At 33.5% G+C, this 27,492-nt stretch overlaps 1 protein-coding gene across 3 annotated transcripts in view; it reads left to right on the top strand.

Moving 5' to 3' along the window:
* The window catches only part of UST (uronyl 2-sulfotransferase), a 380,057-nt gene that overhangs the window by 207,574 nt on the left and 144,991 nt on the right, over nucleotides 1-27,492 (top strand). For all 3 annotated transcript variants that reach the window (XM_074309586.1, XM_074309587.1, XM_074309588.1), the window contains exon 3: nucleotides 4,828-4,983. In XM_074309586.1, coding sequence (XP_074165687.1) covers nucleotides 4,828-4,983 — 156 coding nt within the window. The remainder of the gene's footprint in view (nucleotides 1-4,827; nucleotides 4,984-27,492) is intronic.

The raw sequence follows: 27,492 nt of genomic DNA, 5'->3' as shown, positions 1-27,492 counted from the left end.
AGCACATTTAGGATTTTATACACATTTTGCAACAACCAGCTTCCCCTCCTTTAAATTTCTACTACAGTCAAAGAAGTTTAAAATAGCTCCCAAGAAAATTGTCCATTCTACTTTCACTAAACATACTAAAAGAGAAAAGTAGGCAAATGGCAAAAAGATGTTCTTCTTTCTTTAAAAAAAATAAAAAGAGCAAGCAAGAAGCTATACTGAAATATTGCAGGTGTTATAAATGGGAACATTATTTCACAGTGGGGAGAGAGTAGAACTTTTTATACCATACTTAGCCAGGATATTTCTCATTGTAGAATTCTCAATAATGGAAAAATACAAGATAAACTCTATGAGCAGACTGGTAAGAGTTGATCTAATTAAATTCAGGTATTTAGTGTGGCCTGATTGGTTCAACAAAGAAGAAAAATGATTAGATACTTCTCTATATAAGGAAATTAAAAATGTTTTAATCATTTATTGAGGATCCCAGTCAAAGAAGGCATGGGGAATTCAAAAACATATTAGCAATAAACAGGAATAAGTCGTTGATTTCAAATCCAGGAATGGAATGGACAACCAGAATAGAAAAGAGAATGCCTATGACTTTTTGCCTTTCAGTCAAGAAGGCAATATCAAGTGGAAGATAAAGATTAAAAAGAAAAATAATATATGTTCTACCTAAAGAGGGATCGTATATCCTTTCCAGCTATAAATTAATTGTTTTTAATTTATTTTAAATAGAACTTAAGAAATTAAAAAAGCATTAAGATTAAAATGGGATGGGGGAGATGATTGCACATGAAACTGCCAATCTATAATATACAACTTGCTATTCCTTTTAAACATATAATAAAATGATCATTTCTTTACTTTTTATTTTTTTCTTTCCCCTTTCCCTCCTGGCCCTATCCTAGAGATGGCTACTATTTATTCAAAACTGGGCACATACATGCAATTTGAATAATTTGCTGATTTTTTTTTTTTTGCTCATTAAATGGGTCCTTTTGGCAAAATCAGAATGTTTGATTAGGAATATGTAAAAGACTTATTTGTGTACTGGTATTCATGTCAAAGGATGTGGGGTGACTATAAAGTAATAAAATTAGTCTCTTCAACTATACATGAAAATTAGTCATTGTTTTATAGTCATGTCATATATGTGTATTACAGTTTAGGCTTTACGTTTTTTGTTTAGATAAATGACCTGAGACTATAGTACATTTGAATGAAAATAGATTTTAAATTATGTCAGGATCTACTGGGAAAAAGACTGAAATTCCAAAAGAGAGTTTAATTCATTGTCAGGTGACTTGCTTTTGAGACCTTTGTGATATAATTGGCCAGTTTCCTCAACCATAAATTGAAGTTGGATTAGATGACCTCCAAAATAGCCTTCTAACTCTAAATCTGTACTATTAGCTTGAAAAGGTTTACTAGTGATATTAATAATAGCTAACATTTATGCATATAATGACCTTTATATATATTACCTAATTTGGTCCTCACAACCTGCAAACCTTAGATGATGCAAAAATTATTATCCCACAAAGGATACAAGGAGATCTCTCACAAGAAGATCAAGGGAAATGCCCAAGTTCATATTGCTTGAAATCATGATGCAAACTGAGGTCCTTTTGTGCAAAGTTCAATGTACTTGTATTAATGACACATAATTATAATTCGTTTTCTCCTTATGTTTTGCTGTCTTTCCTACTTTATAGCTATAATTTTGTAGCTCTAAGTACAACAAAGAAGGATGAAAAAGGAATTTGTGCACTTAGGATCATATTAAATTTAAGGAGCAAATGTTCATAATAACTACTTGATACTAAATTCCTATTTTAATTAAATAAGAAACACTTGAGAGTGTTTTATAATTAGCATCTCTTTTAAATTAAGAAAAGATTATTAAATGGTCAGTAACAACTCTGTTCATTGGCAAAAGAAAATAGAGATTTCAAGCAATTATCTAAATAATTAAGGATTAAATTTTGGTACTGCAAGAATTACTCTGTTAATTTAAAAGAAATTAAGTTTTTTAATCTATACTTTCTAAGAGCCTCAATTATTCATTTTGATATATAAATGGACACCTAATATCTAATAATAAGTGTTCATGTAAGTGGTAGCTCTATAATTGGTTTAATAGATAAAGATTTAATCAAGTCCTTATTTGTATTAATTGGTATTTCAAAGTTGAAAAAGTTGATTCAGTTTATATGTATGAGTGGCCCATTCAAAGAAAAGATTTAAGTTTTCCTGGGTTTAAAAGCTTGTATTCATAGTGGCAGCTCAATCAATGAGCAATCATATGTCACCACACACTTGGAAGGTGATCATTATTTTGCCTGTTTTGGGCCATGGGCAATAAATATGCATGCACTTTTCTAAGTCTGAAATAACTCAACCTGCTCTTTTCATCTTTTCAATTTTGAGCTCAGCTCATTATATCATCACAATGCTGTGTTTTATATGTGTGTGTGTGTGTATTTATATATATCTATATGTATGTGTGTATGTGTGTGCTTATATGTATACATATATATGTATGTGTATATCTACACCTATGTGCTTTTATATATTTATATTTGCATACTGATGCCTAAAGATACCTAGAGAGCACAGTACATAGAGCACTGGTGCTAGAGTCAGGAAGACCTGAGTTCAAATTCAGATTCAGAAATTTAGTAACTGTGTAATCCTGGGCAAATTCCTTAATCTCTGTCTGCCTCATTTTCCTCAACTAAAAAATGGGAAGGAAGGATAATAGTACCTATTTTTCAGAGTTGTTGTGAGGATTAAAGGATCATATTTGCAAAGCATTCAGCACAATGATTGGCACATAATAAAAGGTTAATAAATGTTTCTTTACTTTCCTTCCTTTTCCCTTCCAATTAATTTCATGTCATAATCTGGGCAAAACATATTGTTTCTCCATTTGCTTTTTCTTTTGTGGAGTTGGGCTCTTTTGAGTAGATATGCATTATATTGAGGTGGTCCTGTATTACTCCAGAACTTGCATGCAAAGGTGATAGTATAGAACACGATAATCACCACAAAAGTAATATAGTCAAGTTTGCTACAAATATCATGAGGAATCAAGCAATTTTTTTGTACCAACCAGTTGTGAATTGTTTGTTTTAGTCATAGCAATATAGATAAAAGGAGAAATATCTTCTAGCATTCTGAGAAAAGCAAATGTTAATTGACCTTTCAATGTGTAAATATCTATGTTTTCCATATTGCCTTTGGCATTTCTATTGAGATAGGATCAGATCATGGGTTGAGGGCTAAAAAGTGACTTTAAAGATTTTATGGATGAGGAAACTGAATTCCAGAGTGTTTTTGTAATTTGCCAAATGTCATGCAGTTGACAGAGTACAATTCAAAGTTACTCATTCAAAATCCTGCACAATTTTTTAGATACCATTCTGAATCCCAAGTTCATTCATTATAAATTCAGTTAGTCATTTGCTCAATAGCCATTAAGTATCTGTTATATTCATACATAATGTATACATTCTACACAGTAAAATACTTAAAAGTGAAGATTATAAAATTTAGATAAAGAAGGAAACATTTGTTTAGTGTGCATTATGTGCCATGAACTTTACAAATATTATCTCATTTGATCCTTACAACCACCATGGAAGATAGGTGCTATTATTATCCTTATTTAACAGTTGAGAAAACTGAAAGAGAGATTGTAACTTGCCCAGAATCACAGAGCTATTGAATGCTTGGGATTAGATTTTTCAGGCTTTACTGACTCCAGGTCTAGTTCTAGTCCATACCATCCACCTATAAAACATAGACTTTGACCTCAAGAGGCTTTTTGTTTAGAAGGGGGAATATAACATAAATACTAAATATGATGATATATAATATTACATGGTAAGTCTATTGGAAAATTACCCCAAAAATAAGTTTTGAAAGGGATTGAAGAGACAATGTTATCATGGAAGTTTTTGTGGAAGCAACCTTTAATCTCTACTTTAAAGAATGATTAGTAATTCAGTGAATAAAAGAAGGAAGGAGAAAAGTCCAAACATTTTCCAAGGCTAAATATTTGCAGAAAAAAAATTATTCTGATGGCAGTACAGAAGACAAATTGGGAGAGGAAGAAAATGAAAGCAGGAAGAACTGTTATAAGGCCATCATAGTGGTCAAGGGAGGTATAATGAGAGACATTATGAAATTGGAGCAGAATGAATAGGGAGGAAGAGTGATCCTTTCCATTAAAGCTAGCCAGCCGCTTCTTTCTACAAAATTTCCTCTATCCTGAGCTCTTAGCATTGAAATAGATTATTTATTACTAAATGGAAGTTAGGGGACAGGCAGAGTTTTATGAAAAGTATGGAAAGATTTAAGTCTGGTAATGAACACTTTCCAATATAATTTCTTGGCCTACCAAAATCATAATCACTAAATCATGCATTTCTATATTGAATCCCTCTTTACTGAATAACTCACAAAGAATTTTATGACCAACAAAAATTTGAGTAAAAATTTACCAGCCTAATAAATATATATAATATATGTGTCCACATACTTTTTTGTAAAGAGGATATGTATTTGAATATGTGTATCTTTGTGACAACTGCATGTTTATACATACATATATATGTATACACATATATATGTCTATGAGTAGAAAAGAAAAATAATATATACACATACATTTTTAAACTTTATAATATTTTTCTGATCTAATATATATGGGCTCATCACTTTTGCCTCTTAGCTTACAAACACTGTTACTATGAATTGATGAAAATATAAAACACATTATCATTTTCTAGTGACTATATTAATTCCTTTCTTTTTCTTTCCCAGGTACTTCCTTTTCCCAGCCAAGTGGTATATAATAGAGTTGGAAAGTGTGGGAGTCGTACTGTAGTCTTACTTTTGAGAATCTTGTCAGAGAAACACGGATTCAATTTGGTTACATCAGACATTCATAACAAAACCAGACTGACCAAAAATGAGCAAGTAAGTTATTAAATTCTATTTGTTTCTATTTGTATAATTGACATGCATAATTACAGATAGTTGACAACCTATCAGTCATCTATGGAAGAATTCTAATTTGATCCTGTGTTTTCCCATAAGGAAATAGAAATAAAGAGTTCTGTAGATGTCAGTTTTAAAAAAAAAAAAAAAAAAAGAGGGAGTTTTTACTGCAGGTTTCTTTCTTTAGGTTCTGATTCAGGGTACCATGGAAAGGCCTTATGGGACATGACAAAATCTTGATTTAGAAGACCTGTGTTCCAGTCATGTCTCTGACGTTTGCTTTATATGTGACCTCAGGAAAATCTCTTAAATTTTCTGATTCCCAGTTTCTTTTTTTCCCTAAAACAGTATTTTATTTTTCTACTTACTTGGAAAGATAGTTTTCCACATTCATTTTTGTAAGATTTTGAGTTCCTAATTTTTTTCCCTATCTCCCTTACCTCTCCCCTCCTCAAATCAGCAAACAATCTGATATAGGTTATACAATTATTTTAAACATATTTCCATATTCATTATGTGAAAAAAATCATAACAAAAGGAAAAAAATGAGAAAGAAAAAGCAAACAAAAATAAAGATGAAAATAATACATTTCAATCCACATTCAGTCTCCAAAGTTCTTACTCTGCATGCTGATATAATTTCCCAAGTTTACTAAAATTGTCTTTGGTTTCCAGTTTCTGATCTATAAAATAAAGATAATAATACTAACAACATTTAGTTTACACGGTTGTTGTGGAAATCAGAAAATAAAACTCATATAAAGTGTTTTATTAACCATATAATGGATAACAATGTTTGATATTAGCTTATGAAAAATGAACAGTCAATGAGTCAGTCAACAAGTATTTATGAAGTGCATATTCTGTGTCAGGCACTGTTCATAAATCAGAAAACATTGTAATGTTTATGATATACATGATATAACATGATTATGCCAGTCCTGTGACACTTTATTCAATATTCTACACTGGTTATCTCTTACTAATTTGCCATATCTCTACAGGTATGATGACAAGAGAAACCTCTTTTCCCCATTATTCTTGTTCTTTCCTTTGCACAGGCAAATACTCAGATAAAAAAGACAATAAGTTTATTCCTCTTGTGTTCTATTACAAGGCTATCAGCATAGAAAGGTCATTAATTTTTTTCAAATTGGCCCTTTAAGCACCTCTGACTACAACTACCATTCTGATATTTATTTGACTGGCCAAGCCAATCACACCAAAAGGAGGGTATAGCTAAGAAAGCACATTAGAGCTATAGCCAATTAGAGGACCATGCACTATGGACAACTGAGCTTTCCATGAATTGTGGAAAGATTCAATCTGTCACCTTTCTTGAGTTCTTACTGTGTACAGAATACTCAGCTAGGTGTTTTAAAACTTATAAAGAAAGAGACAGACAGACACTATGACATGATTATATTTTATAGGATTACATTTTCAAACCCAGCCTTAGAGATGATATCCTTTCTCCTAGTATATTTTGCTTATTGTTTAGTTGTTTCAATCCTTTCCTACTCTTTGTGATCCCATCTGGGGTTTTCTTGGCAAAGATGCTAGAGTAGTTTGCCATTTCCTTCTCCAGACCATTTTATAGATGATGACCTGAGGCAAGTAGGATTGCACGACTTGCCCAGAATCACACAACTAGAAAGTGTTTGAGTTTGGAATTCAACTCATGAAGAGGAATCTTCCTGATCCCAAATCCAATGCTATTATTTACTGTACCACATGGCTAGCTAATTGACATCAAATGAGAGTCATACTTGGATCATATGGTTTGTGTTTTGATCAGCAAAGCACATTTGAGATCCTCATCAGAACAATGAATTTTGTATTCATTGTTACTTGATGACTATTCTTTGGGCTAAAGTTATTTGGTATATTTCTGAGTGCGGCCAGGTGAATTCATCCTTAAGAAAGTAATCATCAAGAGAATTTGTTATAAATTATTGCATTTCTTTCTCTTCCGAAGCTTAATGATCAAAATGCCTTTGAAAACATTCATAGAGAACTCTTTGCACATGATATAATATCTCTATTTAAGTGCCATGTTTATATATTAGAACCTGAAAAGAAAGGAAAAAATATTTTCTTTGATTTTAAAGAAACATTTATTTCTAAAATAAATATTTTTATACAGAGATCAGGTTCTCTTTGACAATTTGACCCAGTAGATGAGAAACAATGAGCTTATCCTGATGACTCCATTTGAATAGTTTATATTAAAAATATTGTAAATATGGAGCATATGTCATCATAATTTATTTATTGTTGCCAAATCATTATGATTTGATTCTAAAACTTGAGATTTGTTTAATAACCATGCTTTAAACTCAACAATATTCAGGAATTGCAGGGCAATTTATTACTTTTTGCAGTAGTCTGACCCTTTGTAAAACAGTGTCTAGTTATTGCCTCCAAAGCCAAAAAGAGATGTCAAGAACATGGAGAGAGCAGCAAAGGTAATTAAAGGCTTAGAAAATGAGATGTCCAAGAAAAGTTAAAGGTCTGGAACAGAGAAAGCTGAGGGAAAACAAATAACAATTTCCAAGTATATCATGGTTTTGTGTGGTTGTTTGTTTGGTTTTTTTTTCCACATAGACACTGATGTCCAGCTGTTCTCCATTTCCTCTGAGGACCAAAGGAGGGGAAATAAAAATAAATTAAATTGACAGTATGAGAGACTTAGCTTGGATAGGAAGATTAACTTAAAACCAGGAGGGTTATTAAATACTAGACAGGGATAAGAAGGTGCTTTAAAAAAAAAAAAAAAAAAAAAAAAGTAGGTTGGATTCCATCTGTTTGAGATGTTTTAGTTGTCAAGTGTGTAGGAAACTAGATGAAACATTTTCTTAAGGTTTCTCCCAATCCTGCGATTCTGTGAAACAATTATAGATACGGAGATATACACCCATATTTGTGTGTGTGTGTGTGTGTGTGTGTGTGTGTGTGTGTGTGTGTGTGTATATATATATATATATATATATATATATATATATATATATATATATATATATATATATGTATATATGCAGTAAAACTATATAAATAGATATAGCTATAGAAATATATACCCATATATGTGTATGTATGTATGTATACATATGTAGAGATAGCTATATAAATATAGAGCTATAGGTGGGTATAGATATATACACATGGGTACTATGAAACTCAATTGGCTAATTTTTGTTGTCAATATAACTTGGCATATATTTTCTTAGGTATCCTAAAACCCCAACAAATTTCAAGACAGGTTATAAAAACTGTAGAAGTTAACAATAAGGTAAAAAATATAAATACAAAAGATAAACTGAAAAACAGAAAGATAAGGCTAAATGTTCCTAAATGGCCGAAGATCTATGACTGTTTTTCTTTCAGTGCAATAACTGCTATTCTGGGAAAAGAGGATGGAGAGAGTTGGAGAAGGTGACAAGAAGCCAAATGAAATTCTAAATTATCACATGATCTTAGTATTGATCTTCTTTTTGGCCATGTATTTATTTTTAAAATCAAGACAAAAACAAGGAAAATAAATGCAATTTGACCTTAAGTGACCAGAGGAAATTAATTTGTTAAGGCAAGGTACATTGTTCCTGCTCATTTATTGAATGATTAAGAGGTATTTATTTGGAGGGGGAGTGTGAAGGAGGGTGTTACAGGTGGCACAGCCTAAGTTCCTCCATAATTGTTGGCAGATTTTCTCCCTAAAAATTTTTGAGTGAATGAATTAACACTTTCAAAGTGTGATATCATTTAGATTCTTCATTAAGTCAGTATCAAGTCCAGTCCTTCATTACTCACTGACAGGAACAACCATTGATAGGAAAATGGTACTTCATTTTAAAAATATATTTAATGGAACAGTATACTGAAGTGATCATTAAAATGGGAGGTGGGAGGAAAAGAGATAAGATGTTAGCAGGATGGTAAAATTCCATTACTGCTGACCTTATAGGAACAGAAATAACCTTTAGAGTTCAGTTTGGGGAAAACTGCATTAGCAGAGTAATATGGGCTATTCTTGGCCAAGCCATAGACCTGAATTGCATGGAATGCAAATTCAATAATAGCAGAGTTCATGATGACATCATTTGAATATGAGAATTTAATTTAACAACCTTCAGGAAATAGATTTTGATGAGTTTGAGGAAATTTAAAACACTGGAAAGAACACTTTAAAATCAGAACACCTGAGATAACATCTCATTTTGTACAAGTTAGTTAACTTTCTTTGGTCTCAGTTTCCTTATCTCTAAAATGTTGAACTTTTACTGAATAGCCTGAGAACCTCCTTCTAGGTGTAGATCTAGGATTCTGGGAAAACATATGGACCTTTTTCAAGATATAATTCCTGGTTAACAAAAAGGTATGTAAAAAAGTTGAAGTTTTCCTTTCAAAGGAATGCTGTATGCCCAACCACAATTCCAGAGAACTAATGATGAAACATGCTACCTGAAATCCTGACAAAGAAGTGAAAAACTCAGTGAAGAATGAAGCTTTTTGGATAAGGCCAATGCAGAAATTTTGTTTTGCTTGCCTATGCATGTTCATAACAGGGTTTTTGTTGGTGTTGTTGTTGTTGTTGTTTGCATTTTCAGTTAGGGTTAAGAGATTACTGCAGGAGGGAGAAAAAGAGGATTTTTTCGCTGATTGAAAAAAAGTAAATTTCAAAGTAATTCTATAAATAGAATAAAAGTGAAGTGACATGAAGTATGTTTTAGGTATTTCATTTCTAGAGACAGTTATTAAAATGTCAATGCCTAAATTTTTGACTTTTTCTCTATATTCATATGTGTTTTATTATGTGTCTTGCCCTACCCGTAAGGTGAAGAAGGTATATAATTCCAGTGACAGGTAGATTACTGAGTTCCAATTAATAGACAAATTTGATTGGAATAGAGATTTTGTGGATGGGGAGTAACATGAAATATTTAGAAAGGTAAATGTGAGGTATATTATTAGATTTTAAATGCCAGAGTTGTAATTTTTTTGATTATGAAGGAAAAGAGGAAGCAGACAAGTAATATGGTCAAGTATGTATCTTAAAAATATTAATTTTGCAACTGTGTAGAAGTTGAATTATAAAGAAGAGAAAATGGAAGCAAAAGACCAATTATGAAGCAGTTAATTAAAATCATCCAAACAAGAGGTAATTCATGTTAAACTGGAAATATTGTCATATATATGGAAAGAAATGTCTGGTAAAATAACACAGTGGAATGAAGCAGAGAAAAGTCAAAGATAACGATGAGGTTGTAAGCTTGGGTAGCTAGGGAATAGGTAGTACTCTTGAGAAAAAAAACAGGAAGGTTTGGATGAGGGGTAGACTTAAGATTTTTAGCATTTCATCCCTCTACTTCCATCTAGATTCTCATGCACAATTCTAACATTAAAAGCCCTTACCTGCTATGAAATATTTTGTGTTATTTTGGACATGTGCAGTTTAAAATACCAGTGGATTATCCATGTGGCTATATCTAGCAGGTAATTGGCAATACAGGATGCTAATTCAGGATAGAGAATAAGGCTGGAAATACAGATTTGGGAGTAATTTGAGGGCAGATGATAATTGAACTTACTGGAATAATGAGATTTTCAAGACAGTGAGTGTGTAGAGAAAAGAAAAGAAGGTCCAGGATAAAGCCTTGGGGCGTACTCATAGTTAATGAGCAGGGGATTGGTGATGATCCAGGAAAGGAGAATAAAAAGACTAGAAAGATAGGTAGGAGAAAAACAAAGAGGAAAGAGAATTGTGAAATTCCAGGGAGGAGAAAATATACAAGAAGAGAATAAGCAGTAGTAAGAGCAGTTAAGAGATTATTGGTAACTCTTGAGACATAGAGATAGAAGTTTAATGTAATAGGATTGTGAAACAGATTTCAAGAAATACACACCCACACATACATACATTTGTATATTTACCAGTTTTTTTCCAATTTCTCTTCTCTTCAGAGACAAATCTCTAGAGCTAGTATGTGTGTTACTATATGTGTATATATGTACATATGTGTACTTATATATATCTATAGATGTTTATATGTCTATAAATATAGATACATAAATAAAATACACACACGCACACACACACACACACATATATATGTGCTATAAGAGATCTGCGTCTATCAGGAACTAAAAAGAAGTCAGTGGATAAAGAGAAACTGAAAATGGGAAGTTAATGGAATGAATGGTGGCAAAATGCATCTGATTATCAATGTGCATATAATTTTTGAATAAATCTAACAAATTAATCTGGACTATTTCCATAGCAGAATGGATATTTCTTTCAAGTCTCTGCCAATGGTATTATCTCATTCTTAACTAAAAACTGCAGTTACAGTCATTTTAGTAGATTTTTACTCCAATCCCAGAATCAGTACGACAGAATTGTTCTACCTCCAATATCTTGAATTCCATAGTTCTATTTTCAAATTATGCCCTGTAGTACTTCCACTTCTCCTTCAAATTCATCATGTCGTGTAAACTCCTCTTCATTCTCACTGTGGCCTCTGTTTTCTTTTCTTATTTCCATTTTAGCATTCCATTCCTCCATTTCCCATCTTGACTCCCATGCTCAATTCCAACATGAAAGCTCTTAATAATACCCTAACCTTCTGCCATTCCTGATCACAAAAGGCTCAAAAAATATGACAGAAAGAAAAAGAATATTGAATTTTTAGCCAGGAGATGTCTGTTCAAATCCTGACTTTGTCATTTATTAGTTGTGTGACTTTAGGCAAGTCACATAATTTCTCTGGGGCTCACTTTCCTCAGCTATAACATGAGGAGGTTGGTCTAGATGCCCTTTAAAGTCTCTCCCATCTCTATATCTGGATCCTATAAGCCTATGAACCCTGGATAATCCCAACCATCTAATTCCTCCTCTGCTTTTGGACGACTTTCACTGGTGAAATCATGTTGATTTCATCTACTATAAATTCATGGTGCATAACTTTAGCTGAGTCTTCATTGTTTCTTGGCAACCCTAGACATCTATAAAAGGGGATTATAATACTTACATTACCAACCTCACAAGTTGTTACAAAGAAAACACTTGTAAAATTTTAAAGTGCTATAATAATGTGGGCTATTATTATTTGCATTCTTTACTGAGTTTCATCGCCTTTGAGGGAAAAAAGGATTTAATTTTAAGTATTTCAGAAAAAATTTTAGGAGGCAATAAATAACAGCAGGAGAGAAAATGGAAGAAAGAAATCAGGGCATTTAAATCTTAATAGTTAAATTGATATAATACTATATTGCATTAACATAATTTCCCGATTAAGTGAACAAGCTAATTCCTTAGGTTAAATAATTAATTTGGGGGTGATTACTCAATTTTGAAATAACTTAATCTCTGATTTAACATTATTTCTAAAGCGCTAAGAGGTAACATGCATTTAGCACATTTTATTTGCTTTCCTAGTCATCTTTATATTGTTATATTTCCTCTACTTGATGATGGACTTCAAGAAGGCCGGTCCATATGTTATTTAATCTTTATTTATTTTTAATTTGTAAATTAAATAAATTTGTTTATATTTTAAATCTTTATTATTATCTATTATCTTTATTAAATCTATAAATTTATTTATTTTTAATTTGTAAATTAAATAAATTAAATTTGTTTTATTTAAATAAATTTGTTTATATTTTAAATCTTTAACTTGGTTATTAAATTAGCTTGTTGAGATTTGATCTCATTTAATCATTACTTAGCACAGCACTCTGCATAAAATAGACAGTTCATTTAACAAGTATTCCTAGAACCATATACACATAAGGTAATCATGTGAAGTAGAGATTTCATTGCATTTAGTGAGGTCCTACAAAAGCATAAATAAGATGTTCTTTTCTTCAGTTTACAATCTATCTGTGCTATGTTTTCTTTTGTATTTTTGAGCCAGTTCATAGGAAAATGAATACTGCCTTCTTCCTATATCCTTGAAATTTTGTCTATGGAACTTATGTATTCAGACTCCTGAATATGCACATTTGTTTCTGTGAATTCTTGTTTTGTTTTTGGCATAGTCTATATCCGTTGGTGCTTCACCACCATTTACCTTGTGTGAATATAAAAGTAGCTAAGAACCCCAACTTAAATGAAAATATGCACTCTTCTTTCCCCATCTATGATCAGAAATTTGTAAATTCCAAAATGTAGTTTGACTTATATGCTTTACATTCTTGTAGTAAATTTTATAGTTCAACTTTTCAGATGGATTTTGATTTGTTTTTGTAAATCATACTCTCAATCATTAAAAAGGAATGAATTTGGTCAGTCTAGAATTTCTTTCATTCTGTTTTCCAAATTTATTAGATTGACAACTAAATATAAAAACTGGAAAGTTTGGGAGTCCTTACTTCAAACCACCTACCTGGGTTTACCTCTTAGGGTCTAGATATAATGAAATTATGTGGTCACTGGAGGTTACATGTCTTGATTCTGACTCCACCTCTCTATCTAAATATTATGAGTTGTATGGAATTCAAGAATGTCTAGTTTTAGTTCACATACTAAAAATAAAATGTAATGCATGGTCTTCAAGAAAAAATAATTTTGTTAGGAATATCACAAGTATGGGAAGAGAGAAAAATAAATGCAGTAAAAAGATATAGATATTAGAAATGTTTCCAATCTTTATTTTTTTTAATGTGTAATCCTCTCTGATCTTATAAGATTGGTGTATTGGAATAGAGTGGAATCAATGTTAGATGTGTCTTATCTACCTGGTACATTAGTCTCCACTAGTTTTTGCTCTAATCTGATAATATAGGAAAATATTTTAAAAGAGAATATTTTTTATTTATATTTCATTTAGCAGTGGGTTCATGGCAGAAAAAAAATTCAGTTAGTTTTCTTAAACACTAAATATTACCTGGGCTGACTTCAAGCCAGTAGTTTACTTTTTCATGAATTGGTGATTATATATAAATAATAAAATTAATAAGATAAATGATCCAGAACTTTTAACCTTGATTTGATTATTTCAAAATCTTTTAACCTATATAGAAAACTTATAATAAAGATGAGGATGGAACCCAGTAGGCATGTAATCCATCTTTCAGCCTTCAGAGAGTACTCTTAGGAAGTCATCAAATATTGGTTAAGTATTTTTGAAACACTATATGGTGCCATTCAAAGAGTAGAAGACATTGTCCCCTTCCCTCTATGGGACTGCTCTTCAGGAAGTCAGGAAAGTTGAATAACAGTACAAGAAATAGCATATCAAGAAACTAGGAGACATTATTGTAGGTATATGTCCAATTGCCAATTATACAAGCAGCAAGTGCTATAGAAGTTAAGAAAATGGAGAGCTCTCATCAAGTTAGGGAGATGAAACTAAACCAGCAAGGATTTACCAAGTGTCTATAGATATATAAAGTCTCCTATTAACAAAAAGGGGATCAAATATTTCTGAAACTCAGTGGGTAAAGTGCCTCATGCACCATTGAGAAGTATTTGAGTAATTTTGAGTAATTGTGGATCTTATCCGATCATATTGCTTTCCAATTGTGCAGAGAATTATATTGTCACTCATCTCCAGTGATATAAGTATTTTGTTGTTCATTATGTTGATATAATTCAAGCTTTCTGTTTCTTATTTGATTCAGTTTTTATTTTTTTATTGCATTAAACTTCTTGTGAACAGGAAGATAAACAGAAAATTTTCCATATCCTCCTTTTTGGGGGGAGATGGAATTCTTTTTCATCTACAGCCAATAGTCACTCAACAGGCATTTATTAAATGCCTCTGTATGCCAGATGTTCTGCTAAGAAAGGCAAATAAAATAAAACAAAACTGTTCTTCTTAAGAAGCACCTGGTCTAATGAGATAGGAAATAAACAATATATATTATATTTTTCTGTTTATTATACATATGCATGTGTGTGTATATGTATATATATATATATATATACATACATATCCATGTGGACATTATATATATATATATATATGTATAATACACACACACACACACATACATATATACTATGGGGTATGTGAAAGAGTAAAGAGTCAGGGATGAAACCTACATGATAAGCCTACATGACTGGGAAGATAATGATTTAAAAGGGAACTTCAGAAGACAGTTTTGGGGAAGAGAAAATTAGTTTACTTTTGGGCATGTTGAATGTAAGTTATTTATAGAACATCAGTTTGAGATGTCCAATAAGTGTTTCTAGAAATGAGACTAGAGGTCAGAAGAAAAGTTAGTGCCAGATAAATAAATGTGAGAATCAGCTCTTTAAATATGATTTTTGAACCCATGAAAGTTGATGAGACCACTAAACAAAATAGTATAGGGAGAGGAAAGGAAAAGAGAAGAGAGAAGAGGAAAGGAGAGGAGAAGAGAGGAGAGGAGAGGAGAGGAGAGGAGAGGAGAGGAGAGGAGAGGAGAGGAGAGGAGAGGAGAGGAGAAATCCTAGAATAAAAACTTGGGAAACACTCATATTTAGGGAGTATAATCTGGATAAAGATCTAGTAAACAGTACTGAAAAAGAAGTAGAAGGAAAAGCAGGAGAAAATAGTGTCACAAAATTCTAAAGAGAAGAAAATATCAAGGAAAGAGAGTGGTTGACAGTGTCAAAAGTTGACAGGTCAAGAAGGATTAGAACTGAGAGAAGTCTATTAGCTGTGGCATTTAAGAGATCATTAGTAACTTTGAAGAAAATTTCAATTAAATGATGGAATCAGGAGCTCAGTTGCTCAGCATTAAGAGGACAGAGAAAGCTAGTAAAGGCAAGGATTTTAGTATCTTCTTAATGAGTTTAGCCAAAAATGAAAGGAGAGATATAAGACAGAGATGTTTAAGTCAAGTGAGCTTTTTTAAGGACAGAAGAGGCATGAATGTGTTTTTATAGGCAGTAAGGAAGCAACCAGTAGTAAGAGAGAAACAGAAGATTGTTGAAAGAGTGGGGATGATAGAGGAGATAGTCTGATAGAATTATTTTGATAGAATTACTTGTACATGAAGAGGTGAATTGCTTAGTAAAGAGAAGGGCCACCTCTATATGACAAAAGGGTGAAGGAGGAAGACTTCTGAGTGATGTGAGATGAGAAGTAGTGGTGAAAGGGGATTTTAAAATGAATGGTGTCTTTTTTCAGTGAAAAATGAGACAAGATTCTCAGTTAAGAAAGAGAGAAGAAGGAGAACCCCCAAGATATTTGAGGAAGGACAAAAAGTTTTAGAGAAGGGTGCCTTGAAAAGTGAGATGAATTACTTAGTGACATATAAAAGGATTACTTTGTTAGAGTGAAAGTCTAGTTGAGACTAACATAACTTATAGTAGACCCAGTCAGCACAGTTTTGTGATTTTTTTTCCCAGTTCAGTTCAGCAACACATGAATAGGAGAAAAGGAAGCTAATGTTGGGAGCTGTCCAGGACTAAGGCTGCTAGGACAAGAGTAAGAAAGGTATGAGGATTAAGAGCAGAGATTATTATAAAATTGGTCACTAAGTGTTCAAAATGGGAAGGAAGGCAGGTAGAAAACTAAGGAAAGGAAGTAAACAAAAAGCTATTAAATTCCAGGTAATGCGCTACGCATTGAACAAATATAACAAATATTATGGAAAGTACATACTATATCATTATTATTCCTATTTTACAGCAGAGGAAATGGAGATCAAATGACTCACTAGAGTCAGCTAATATTTGAGATTAGATTTTAACTGTGAACCTTATGCTTTGTCTATTGCATTGCCTAGCCACAAAGGTAATGGCCTAATAAAGAACTGTGAGATAGATGGATTGGTGGTCATAATGAAAACAAGGTTAAGGACTGTAAGTCAGAGAGAAAGGTGGAATACAAGCATGTTATGATCAGATAAGTTTCTAAGTTTATGAACATAGAAATGATGCATTGTGGATGATGGCAAGATCATCTCTCTCTGTATATCATGGGAAATGAATAGGTTGAAGTGGAATATTAGGATTGTTTGGAGCCATATCATTGTTTATGAAGTTATGAATTGGAGAAGAGACAAATACTTTGGGCAAGCATTGAATTCATTGAGCAAGAAAGGAGTTGATTCTGGATGGCACCAAAAGTCATCTGCCAGCATCTTGATTGGGTGATAAATCTATATTGAATGAATTTCAAAGGAGTAAAGCTTACTAAGGTATAATAGAATATGAAAGCAGCAATAGAAAGCAAGAAATATTTTTATATATCCATCCACTATACCCATTGTATGAATTAAAAGTGTAATTACATATAGAAAGAGTAATGGGGGAAGCTATGTCATAAGGAAGGAGACAGATTTCAGTGCAAGAAGGAAGGAGTAAGGAATCAAAAAGTGTAGGATAAAAGCAAGTTATTACCTAACAAGTAAGCATTATAGAGAGCATAGTAGGAGTAGGTAGGTTGAAAGTAAGTCATTGAGAGTGCTGGGTAAAGGGAGATAGGAATAACAGAATGGAGATAGAAGAACTGGATTTGTACAGTGACAATAGGAGTTTTAAAATCACTGTGAGGGGTGGGTGTGGCAATGTGGAATTATGTTAATTATTGAGAAATGAATTCATATAGGTTATTATAGATCTCAGGGATCCAGACAGCTGTAATATCTTATGGAAGAACTTTATCCTTAAAAGCATCTTGAAAAATGCCTACAATTTGATTACTTATGGAGAAGTAGAAAAGGTGTTCAAGATGGGATAGGATAACAGTAAGACAATAGTAGAATAAATTGCCAAAGGGTCTAGAAGAAATCAGATATTTTGAACATGTGTGACTGAGCTTTGTTCCAAAGGCTTAAAGATAAATAGCATTTTCATTAAAATTTAAAATATAATAAACAAGTCAACATTTTTTAGTTTTCTTTCAGTATTCCTAAGGAGAGAGCTTGATGATACTCGATAAAGTAGAGCCAGAAAAGGAAAGAAAATTTTAGGTGGTTTCTACATTTCTTCTTATTGTTTGAGGACCCTAAAACTCCCGAACCTCGATCATAAACCATCGAATGCAAAACACCTATTTGATGGCAACCAGGATGGTGAAGAGGCTTAAAATCATGCCATATAAGGAACTGGTTGTATTTAATCTAGAAAAGAAAAGACATTGGAGGAAAACTCTAGTGGTTATCAAGGATTAAGGACTTTCACAGAAAAAAAGGGGAAGGTGGAGATTAGATTTGTATTTGGTCTCAGAGAGCAGAATTAAGTTATTGAATTAAAAATGCTTATTATGTTTATGTTTTAGGCAAATAGCTTAAGCCTCGGTTTCCTAATCAATAAAATGAAAGTGTTGAACAAGATAGCCTCTGAGGAAACTGCTAGTTCCAGATCTATGATTTTATGACCTTAAAACATGCTTTTAATAAAACATAAAAAGGACTTATTGTTCTAATGAAATTGAATTGTACCTGTGAGACATTATAGTTAGTTCAACTGATTGGTTTACCATGTTAATGAAGTGCCAGATTCCATTCTTATGAACCAGTTCATAATAATAATGATATTCATAATAACTCAAATTCATATATGCCTTAAGATTTACAGAGCACTCACAACAGCCCTGAGAGATAGGCTTTTTTTTTTATATGCAGGACTGTGCTACTAGTTAATAATTCATATTCTTGATTGTAGCGAGCTGTGGTCTCCAGAAGCTGCCGGATCGCTCTCTGGTAAGAGATCTGCTGTGTCTACTCAAATCTTTCAGACAGATTCTTCTTCCTGTAATGAACCGTTGTCTCCAGGCAGTTGCTGTTAACTCTTGTCCTTAGAAGTGACTTCCCTTCCTGCAGAGAGCCCCGTCAGGCCTGATGTAATGCAGAAAGTCTTCCTCTTGAATCCTGGCTCTGAATCTCCTCCAGCTCTTATCCTTCTCCAGGCTGATCTGCCCTCTGCACCCATTGCTGTCTCTTTTTATCCTCCCAGAGAATGGGCGTGGGATAATGCAAGGGCTTCTGGGAAGAACCACCCCAGCCAATGAGCTTGCCCCCTCTATCAAGTCAACCTGAGTTCTCACCTTGTAACCGTCCAGAAAACCTGAATTCTCACCTTGTCACCATCCAGACAACCTGAGTTCTCACTTAGTAATCCTAACATCTCCCCCTTTCTTTTGATTTAGAACATAGGACAGTCATGACCTTGAAACATAAATCCATCAATATGGGAAGTATTACAGATAATTACATAAATTACATAAGCATATAGTAACATAGTAACATAACACATGCTAGAAGTATATAACATAATCATAAATTGAAAATTTATAAATGTCCATAAGTCCATTGTCCATTAGTCTCATCTTGTGTGAGGAAGTCCAATGATTCCTGCTGGTTTTTAAAGTTCTTTAACAGTCTTCTTATTATCCATGCTCTTTCAGTGTCAGATGTTTCTTAGATCTTCTCCTTTATTTTGAGATCTTTCTCTTTTTCTGTCTCTCTCTGATGGACAAGGCGAATATGACTCGTTGGCACCCATCTGATTCCTTCTCCTGCTGAAGAAATACAAGCAAACCCTCTCTCCCAGGCAGTTAATTTATCTAATTTCCTTCTATTTACCACTTTCTAAATCTCTTCTCATCATCTGACAATTACATTGGAGTTGTTTGCACTGGGCACAGCCCTGTTGGTTTAAAAGGCCTGTATTCTCCCCAAGTGTAATCCATTTTTGCAATCTGATTGCCTTTTGACTGACTTATCAGGTAATCCCTTTCTGCCATGTGATTGCTTTTCTGCTGATTGATTAAATCAGAGTCCTGGCCTTCTAAAGGCTCTTTAGGTGTAACATCAGCTGCCATCATGCCCCAAGTCTTTTTTGCCTGGGGCCCTGGACCTGGGCCCCTCATCCCATTTCCCTGAATTATTCTACACTCTGATGCCCAATGGAGTCCTCTGTTGCATTTTGGACATGGGGTTTTAGGTCTTCTCTCACCCTGTCTTCTCACTGTATCTCCATACCTACACTAAGCTCTTAGATGTCCAATTTTTCCACATTGAAAACATCGCCGAGTTTCTCTAGAAGGCCCTTGCCAGGAGGGACCCTGTCTTTCCACATTCATCATTGTCCGGGTGTAAAAAGCATTTGTTCCCACTGTAGCACAGCGTCTTATGATCTCCTCTAAAGGAGCATCTTTGTCTAATCCCCATATAATTCTTTTGCAAATCTCATTGGCATTTTCCTTAGCCAGATGTCTGGTCATTATTTCTGTAGCTGAATTTTCTCCAATAGTTCTTTTGACAGCAGTTTGCAAACGTCCCACAAAATCTGCAAAAGGTTCATTGGGACCTTGCTGTATTTTAGTGAAAGCCTCTCCACGATCTTTCTGTCCAGGAAGGACACCCCAAGCTTTTATTGCAGCCTTAGCAATTTGCTCATATATTGTCATGGTATAATTAATCTGTTCCGAATTCTCTCCATACCGACCTTCACCAGCCAAGTGCTCAAAAGTGAATTGTGTGTTAACTCCTATTTCCAAATTGCATCTGACTTGAATTTTACATAATTCATGAAATTCCGCAAGCCATAATAAATTTTCTCCAGGTTCCAGGCATATCCTTGCTATGGATTTCCAATCATTCGGGGTTAGGACTTCATAAGACAAACCATCTAGTAACATTTTGACATAAGCTGATGTAGCCCCATAAAGGGTACAACCTTTTTTCAAATCCTTAATTTTATTCAAATCTAAAGGTGCATATCTTCTCCTTTTATGACCTACAGAATCAATATTTTCAATCACAGGATATGCATGTATAAAATCACTTATATCCTGTCCTTCTTTCTTAGCTTTAACCAATGCTTTTTCTAATCTTGTCATAGGCTTAGACTGCTTCACAGACAATTCTGTTTGTGTTTCTGCCTCTTCCTCTCCTCCTTCTTGCTCCACCCCTGAAGGGTTAATTGAGGGAGGAGATGGGAGGTGCTCCTGTTGCTGTTGCTCAGAATTGTACTTAACTTCATTGTTATCTGATTCATCCTTTTCATCTAGTTTAGTTGACACCTCCCCATTTTGCTCTTTCATCTCTTCCTTTAGAATAACATTTTTTAAAGCCATTTGGATTAAATTGTAGGTATGAATTGTATCTTTGGAAACTGAGTTTGGTCTGGAACCAAAGGGTAAAATGTCACAAAGGTAATTGTACTGTTCACCTAATTGCTCTCCTACTAATTCCCATTCATCTGGATCCAATTCTTCTTCCAGAGAAAAAGAAGGACATATAACCTTCACAGTTCTTAAAAGTTCAGTAATCTCCTCTAAAATTATAATCAAGCCTTGGCTTTTCATAATCTTGATGATGCTCTCTAAACATTTTCCTTGAACAGAAGGTGTTTGCCCCATTTCACTATAAGAGATTCCTGGTTTAGCCCTTAACAAGTTAAGTTCCTTATTTATCTATTAGCACACTCACTTAATCTTTAACAAAGTTTCCTCTTTACTCACGGTTCTGGGTCAGAGAGACTGAGATCTGGATGGGAGGCTTTTCTACTGGAATCAGGACTGTGTCTGTCCCTGTTCGGGCGCCAAAATGCGAAGGTCTGGTCTAGCTCTTCTTGTCAGGATAAGCAAAAGTCCTTGCCCCACGTGTGGACGCCAATTGTAGCGAGCTGTGGTCTCCAGAAGCTGCCGGATCGCTCTCTGGTAAGAGATCTGCTGTGTCTACTCAAATCTTTCAGACAGATTCTTCTTCCTGTAATGAACCGTTGTCTCCAGGCAGTTGCTGTTAACTCTTGTCCTTAGAAGTGACTTCCCTTCCTGCAGAGAGCCCCGTCAGGCCTGATGTAATGCAGAAAGTCTTCCTCTTGAATCCTGGCTCTGAATCTCCTCCAGCTCTTATCCTTCTCCAGGCTGATCTGCCCTCTGCACCCATTGCTGTCTCTTTTTATCCTCCCAGAGAATGGGCGTGGGATAATGCAAGGGCTTCTGGGAAGAACCACCCCAGCCAATGAGCTTGCCCCCTCTATCAAGTCAACCTGAGTTCTCACCTTGTAACCGTCCAGAAAACCTGAATTCTCACCTTGTCACCATCCAGACAACCTGAGTTCTCACTTAGTAATCCTAACACTTGATCACAAATAACTAGGCAAGAGGGTGTGAATAAATCAGTATGAACTATTATGTCAGAAAAACACCTTCAGTACACCTGTCTTCCGGTAGGAAGTAATGATCTTAGAAGCTAATAGCAATGGATGAAGAGGCAAATTTAGGCATGAAATCAACATCATTTTAGACCTGGGAAGTAGCTTGATGCCTTCCTTTTATAGATGAATAATTGTAGTCGAAAGAAGTTAATGACTTGCCATGATCACGTAGTTAGAGAATGACAGAGCTAAGACTCTCTTGTTCTATATATAGGACTTTTGCAAAGTAGAATAGGATGCTTTGAGAGGAAGTGGGTTCTGCTTCACTGGAGGTCTTCAAGAAAAGTATAGATGTTGTAAAGGAAATGGTTGTTCAAGCATGTGCTGAACTAAATGGTAGTGAGGTCCTTTCAATTCCAAGGTTCTTTGATTCTGTGATTAGTGGTTTGAATAGAAGGAAAGATGGAAAAATTAACAAACCATGAAAGAATGAAACTTTTATTTCTTCTGATCATCACTATGGAAGTGATTCTCTTGATGATTCAAAAGTTTGTTCTAATATGAAAACCTCAAGACTTTACCCAATTCACTGTGCCACCTAGTGGCTCATTCTTACTAAAAATTGATCTTTTTGCTGTGACTGAAATAAATGTAAAGCAACAGTTTTATTTCTCCTGGAGTATGTGCTTTGCATATATTGGCTGGGAATGGAATTTTCATAACTGCATAATATTTTGTGTTTTGTATATCATGCATTTAATGTTATATATGATATATATTTATATTAGAATGTATTTGTACAACACTTTATCATATGCTTGTTTTCCCATCTTTTTTATAATTTTAACACAATTTCATAGATGAAGGCTCTGAGAATTGGTATAGGGTCAGACCTATAAGTAGTAAGCGATACAGCCCAAATCCAAAGCTTCTGAGCTGTTTTTCACTACCTTTCCTCTACCTGAACTACCTCTATCCTGCCTGAGGTTAAGGGGCAACTTTGAGATCTCCTGTAAGTTGCTCTTTTCTCACTGGTGATTTTTAAAAATGTAGCCTTCCTTTCATCTAAGCTGCTTTGCAGAATTACAGAGTATCAAGTTTCTATATATGGGACAAGAATTCAAACTAGAGTAGGATAGTTATCATTATTGTTAGGAATAATCCTAAAATAGTCTTCCCTGGGGAATGCAGGGGACACAGAACATTACAAAGGGTTTTTGGACTAATGCAGCTATGAAATTATGAGGTAAAGGTATAACATGATGAGAATACACACTGAAGTTATTTTTTCTTTTCATTGTAAAATCCTATTTGCTTTTATTCCTTTTTCCTTTCCCATTTAAAAGATCAATTTCAGATGTTCTGTTTTTTAATATCTTTCTTCAACTAAATTGCACCATTCTGTCTCTTTCATGGAGTGTTCAGAAGTTTCTTAAGATTTTCTTTGAAATGCCCTACTGCCCTGAAGAAGTTTTTCATTAAGAATTTGTTTTTGCTTCTGCCTATTTCCCTCTCTGTTTTAGCTACATTATGGCTTTTAAAAAACTACATTATGAACTACATGAATGGATGTTTGATATAATGGATAGAAAGATGTCCTCAGCAAAATTAGTTTGCATACTTCATCTTTGTCATCTACCAGCTGTGTCTCTCAATAAATCATTTAACCTTCCATTGCTCTAGAAAACTCTAGATTCAGAAAAGATGCTACATTGATTGAGGAAATTGCCTCATTAGGAAGTTCCCTATACCAAAGAAATCACAGGACTAGTTCCTACCCATCATTGCCCTCTTCTCCTTTTCAGCTTCCTTTTTTTCTGTGTTGTTTTTCCCAAATAGATTGTAAACTGCTTAAGGACAGGGACCATGTTTTTTTCATACTTTCATTCCCAGTACTTCAGAATAATATCTGGCACTTAGTAGGTACTTACTAAATGTTTATTGATTATTGCTGATAAGAATTAAATATTATAGGTGATATACAACCATATTATAATGATTTCAACTCTCAGATCTATTCATTATAATGTCTATTTTCTTTCTGTTATAACCTCCATTTTTTCAGAGTTTAATTATTATGAAAAGTTTGAAACTAAGTTTTATAAAAGATACTTATTAATTAATAAGTAAAAAACAAAACTAATAGTTCATGGAAATGATAAAACAAACAAAACCATCCACCACCACTACCATCCAAAAAAGACATACATTCTTAGTTAGAGACTTTAAAAGTGAGATGGCTCCTTTATGAAACCAGGGGATATTTGAATCCAGGTCTTCCAGATTCCATTCACTGTGCCGTATTGTGTTTGTCTTTAAGAATTTCAACATATTACAGTTTTCATGCTTTGTGTTGCTGTGTAGTTTTTGTACTTTTGGTGGCTAGTTTTTGTCTAAAAATATTTTTGGAATATTGCTTAATGTTTTGATTTTATGATAGTGAAGCATGTATTCAGCATTTTACCAATTAACATTATATGCTTGTAATAAAAGCAAAAGAAAAAGCTCCCCCCCCAAAAAAAATTTTAATATAGAAAAAGAGCCCCTTTTTGCAGAGGGTTATATGTGTGGGCCTTTCACAGATCCTACATCATTCTTATCCAAACCAAATATCTTTAGTTGTACCAGCAAAATTACAAAAAGAGTTAGCATTATTATTTAGGAAATTCAAGTTTCAAGTGATCAGGATGGACTCAATTATCAGAATATTTCAGGAAAAAGAGCTTTTGGAGAAAATCCTTAAATTCTCTGCTTTAATTTTTCACCTGGGCTAATGGTGTATGACAAACTCATTTATATTTACAATAATGTTTACAAAATCATTTTCTAAAAACAAATTACACATATTATCTCATTTGATTCTTACCACAGTGCTATTAAGGTGAGTAGTGCAGACATTATTCTCATTTTATAGAAGGAAATGAACACCCCAAAAGTCACAAGACTAGTAAGTGACAGCTAGAATTTGAATTTTGGTCTTTTAATTGCATCTGCAGTGCTCTGAACTACAGCCAGGAGGCATAATAAAAAAGAGGGCTGGACTTGAAACTCAGGAAGACCCAGTTCAAATCCAACCTAAAGATTAAGACATTCAAAAATATTTTATTCTCTAGATGATTGTCATTTTCCATTTACAGTTCATATTTTATGCTAGAATAACAAAAGTAAATGTTAATTAAATGACTATACAGGGGATGGGAGGAGAGAACTATGTTTAATCCCTGAAGGAACAAGGGTGGGACCAGTGGTGGTTTCTCTGGGATTTGTAGCCATTACTGTGGTTACCTTCTATTTATGGTAGGCTCAAGTCAGGCTAAAAGTAACTAAAACCAGGGAAAAGAATAGTAGAAGCAACTTAGGTGAGTGGCATATGGAGCTCAAAGATATAGTCTGAAGACAGTGACAGCTTGGCAGAGTGAGCCTGAAGAGAAATTAAATGATATTCAGAATATGAGGCGCTAAACCCTGTGTATGACCATTTTCAATTCAATCAGCACCATAAAGATGTTATTATTTAATGGTGCAGTAGTAAAGTGCATTTGACGTGTCAGAGTCAAAATACATGATGCCTAAAATTCTTTCATTCTTCTGAAAAGCTGCAATAAAAATGGGCATTAGAAATAGGTCTCTCCTTTGTACTCAATTTAGAGATGCAGCTGGTGAGAGCTGCACATTGCCAACTCGAATCCATTTCTCTTTGGAAGAAGACAGCTTTATGAACATTATGACACTATTCTACAAATCCAACCACTACTGTTCTTCCAACAAGCTTTGTACTGTGACATTTGTTTGGAGAAGATAGTAAATGATGTTGAAAATGATCAAAGAAATCATTTTTCTTCTGTTCTTTTTTTTTTTTTCACTTCAATCTCCTACATGCTTCTAGCATCTTTCCTTTTGACTTTTCTGATCTATCACCTACATCTAAAGCTCAGATATGAAAACCTTTTTAATATTTGACTAATATGTAGATAACAGACATTTTGGATATGAAAAAATTTTGAATCTATTAGAGGCCCACACACATATATCCCTCTGCAAAAAAGAGCTATTTTTCAAATGTTGAAATTCGTAAAGATAAATTGTATATAATATACTTTTAAGAGGCAGTGTGCATACTGAATGGAATCAAGAAGATTGGAAATCAAATCCAGTTGCTGACATATACTGACCGTGTCAAAGACTATTCATCAAAATATAAAATAAATTTCAAATTCCTTTGAAATAATGCAATAAACATAATCATTAGAAATAGATCTCTCCATTTTCAACATCTCAAAACAACTACCTAAAATTTTTAAGTTACAGAACACTTACCAATATGTACCTGGAACGACTTCAGCATAACTAAACATCAGAACCCCAAACCCAAACACACCATAACTCCAGATTATCTTTTCTATTGAGGACTCTGTCAGTCCCCAAGAAAAAGAAAGGGTAAAACCAAAGCTTTAAGAATATAAATTATAGTTAAAAATATAAATAGGGAGTATGAAGGACAAAGCAAGAAATAATTTTAATTTTTCTGTGATTCCATATGTTTTACATAATTAAGAAAATTAGTATGCCTGTGACTGACTGCAAGCTAAGAGAAGCACATCACTAATGGTTTTTGATGAAAATTCTGTGTAATTTACATTTGTGACAAAGGATTAACAGATGCTATTCATCATGGTTTTAGCCAACAGGGGTGACAAGGTTGAGCTTAAATGTCCTGAATCTTCCTACTTGCTACATGTTCTTGTCCCTTCTTAAGGACCAAGTGGGGCTAGAAGATCCTAACTGGCCCCTTATTATAAATATTTATTTAAACAACCGTTATTAACTCAAACAAATATAAAATGATATAGTCAGTACTATGTGAGTTAGTGGATCTGCAACAAATAGCTATTGCTTAAAAATAGTTGAATATAATGATTAAGGAAAACTTAGTATAGCTTCTTCATATTTTCCTGTATATTTTATAATTTCTTTATAAATCTATGGTGCCCCAAATGTAAGGGGTTATTAAACATTGACATTAATGTAATTCTATTTTTCTTCAAATGTCATAGTGACAAATTTATTTTTCTTTTTAAAAACTATCTAGTTTGTATGTTTTTGATGAGGTCAATTAGAAAATACAAGGAAAGCAGAAATCAGGAAATCAGAGAGTAAAAAGAATGCCTGGAATTTTTTACAGATTTTGCTTAACATTTTCTGGATCCTTGACATGTTCCAGAAGACTATAAAAGTTAGAGATTTCCACTCTCATGAAATACCTTTCCATTTTGTTATTTGCTGTTATGAAGAATAAAGTTTAAATAACTCAGTGGCCACCCACTAAGACCAGCATGATTTATAATTTAGAGCAGACCAGATAAGAAACAGCCTGGTTAACCTCAAGAGGTTTAGGAGTTTGTATGTACTTCATAAAATATTTTCTCTATAAATGGTTAGAGCCC

The sequence above is a fragment of the Sminthopsis crassicaudata genome, chromosome 4 (genome assembly GCF_048593235.1).
Source record: "Sminthopsis crassicaudata isolate SCR6 chromosome 4, ASM4859323v1, whole genome shotgun sequence".
Taxonomy (NCBI): domain Eukaryota; kingdom Metazoa; phylum Chordata; class Mammalia; order Dasyuromorphia; family Dasyuridae; genus Sminthopsis; species Sminthopsis crassicaudata.
The sequence above is the reverse complement of the archived record's forward strand: the minus strand, read 5'-3'. Positions and strand labels throughout refer to the sequence as shown.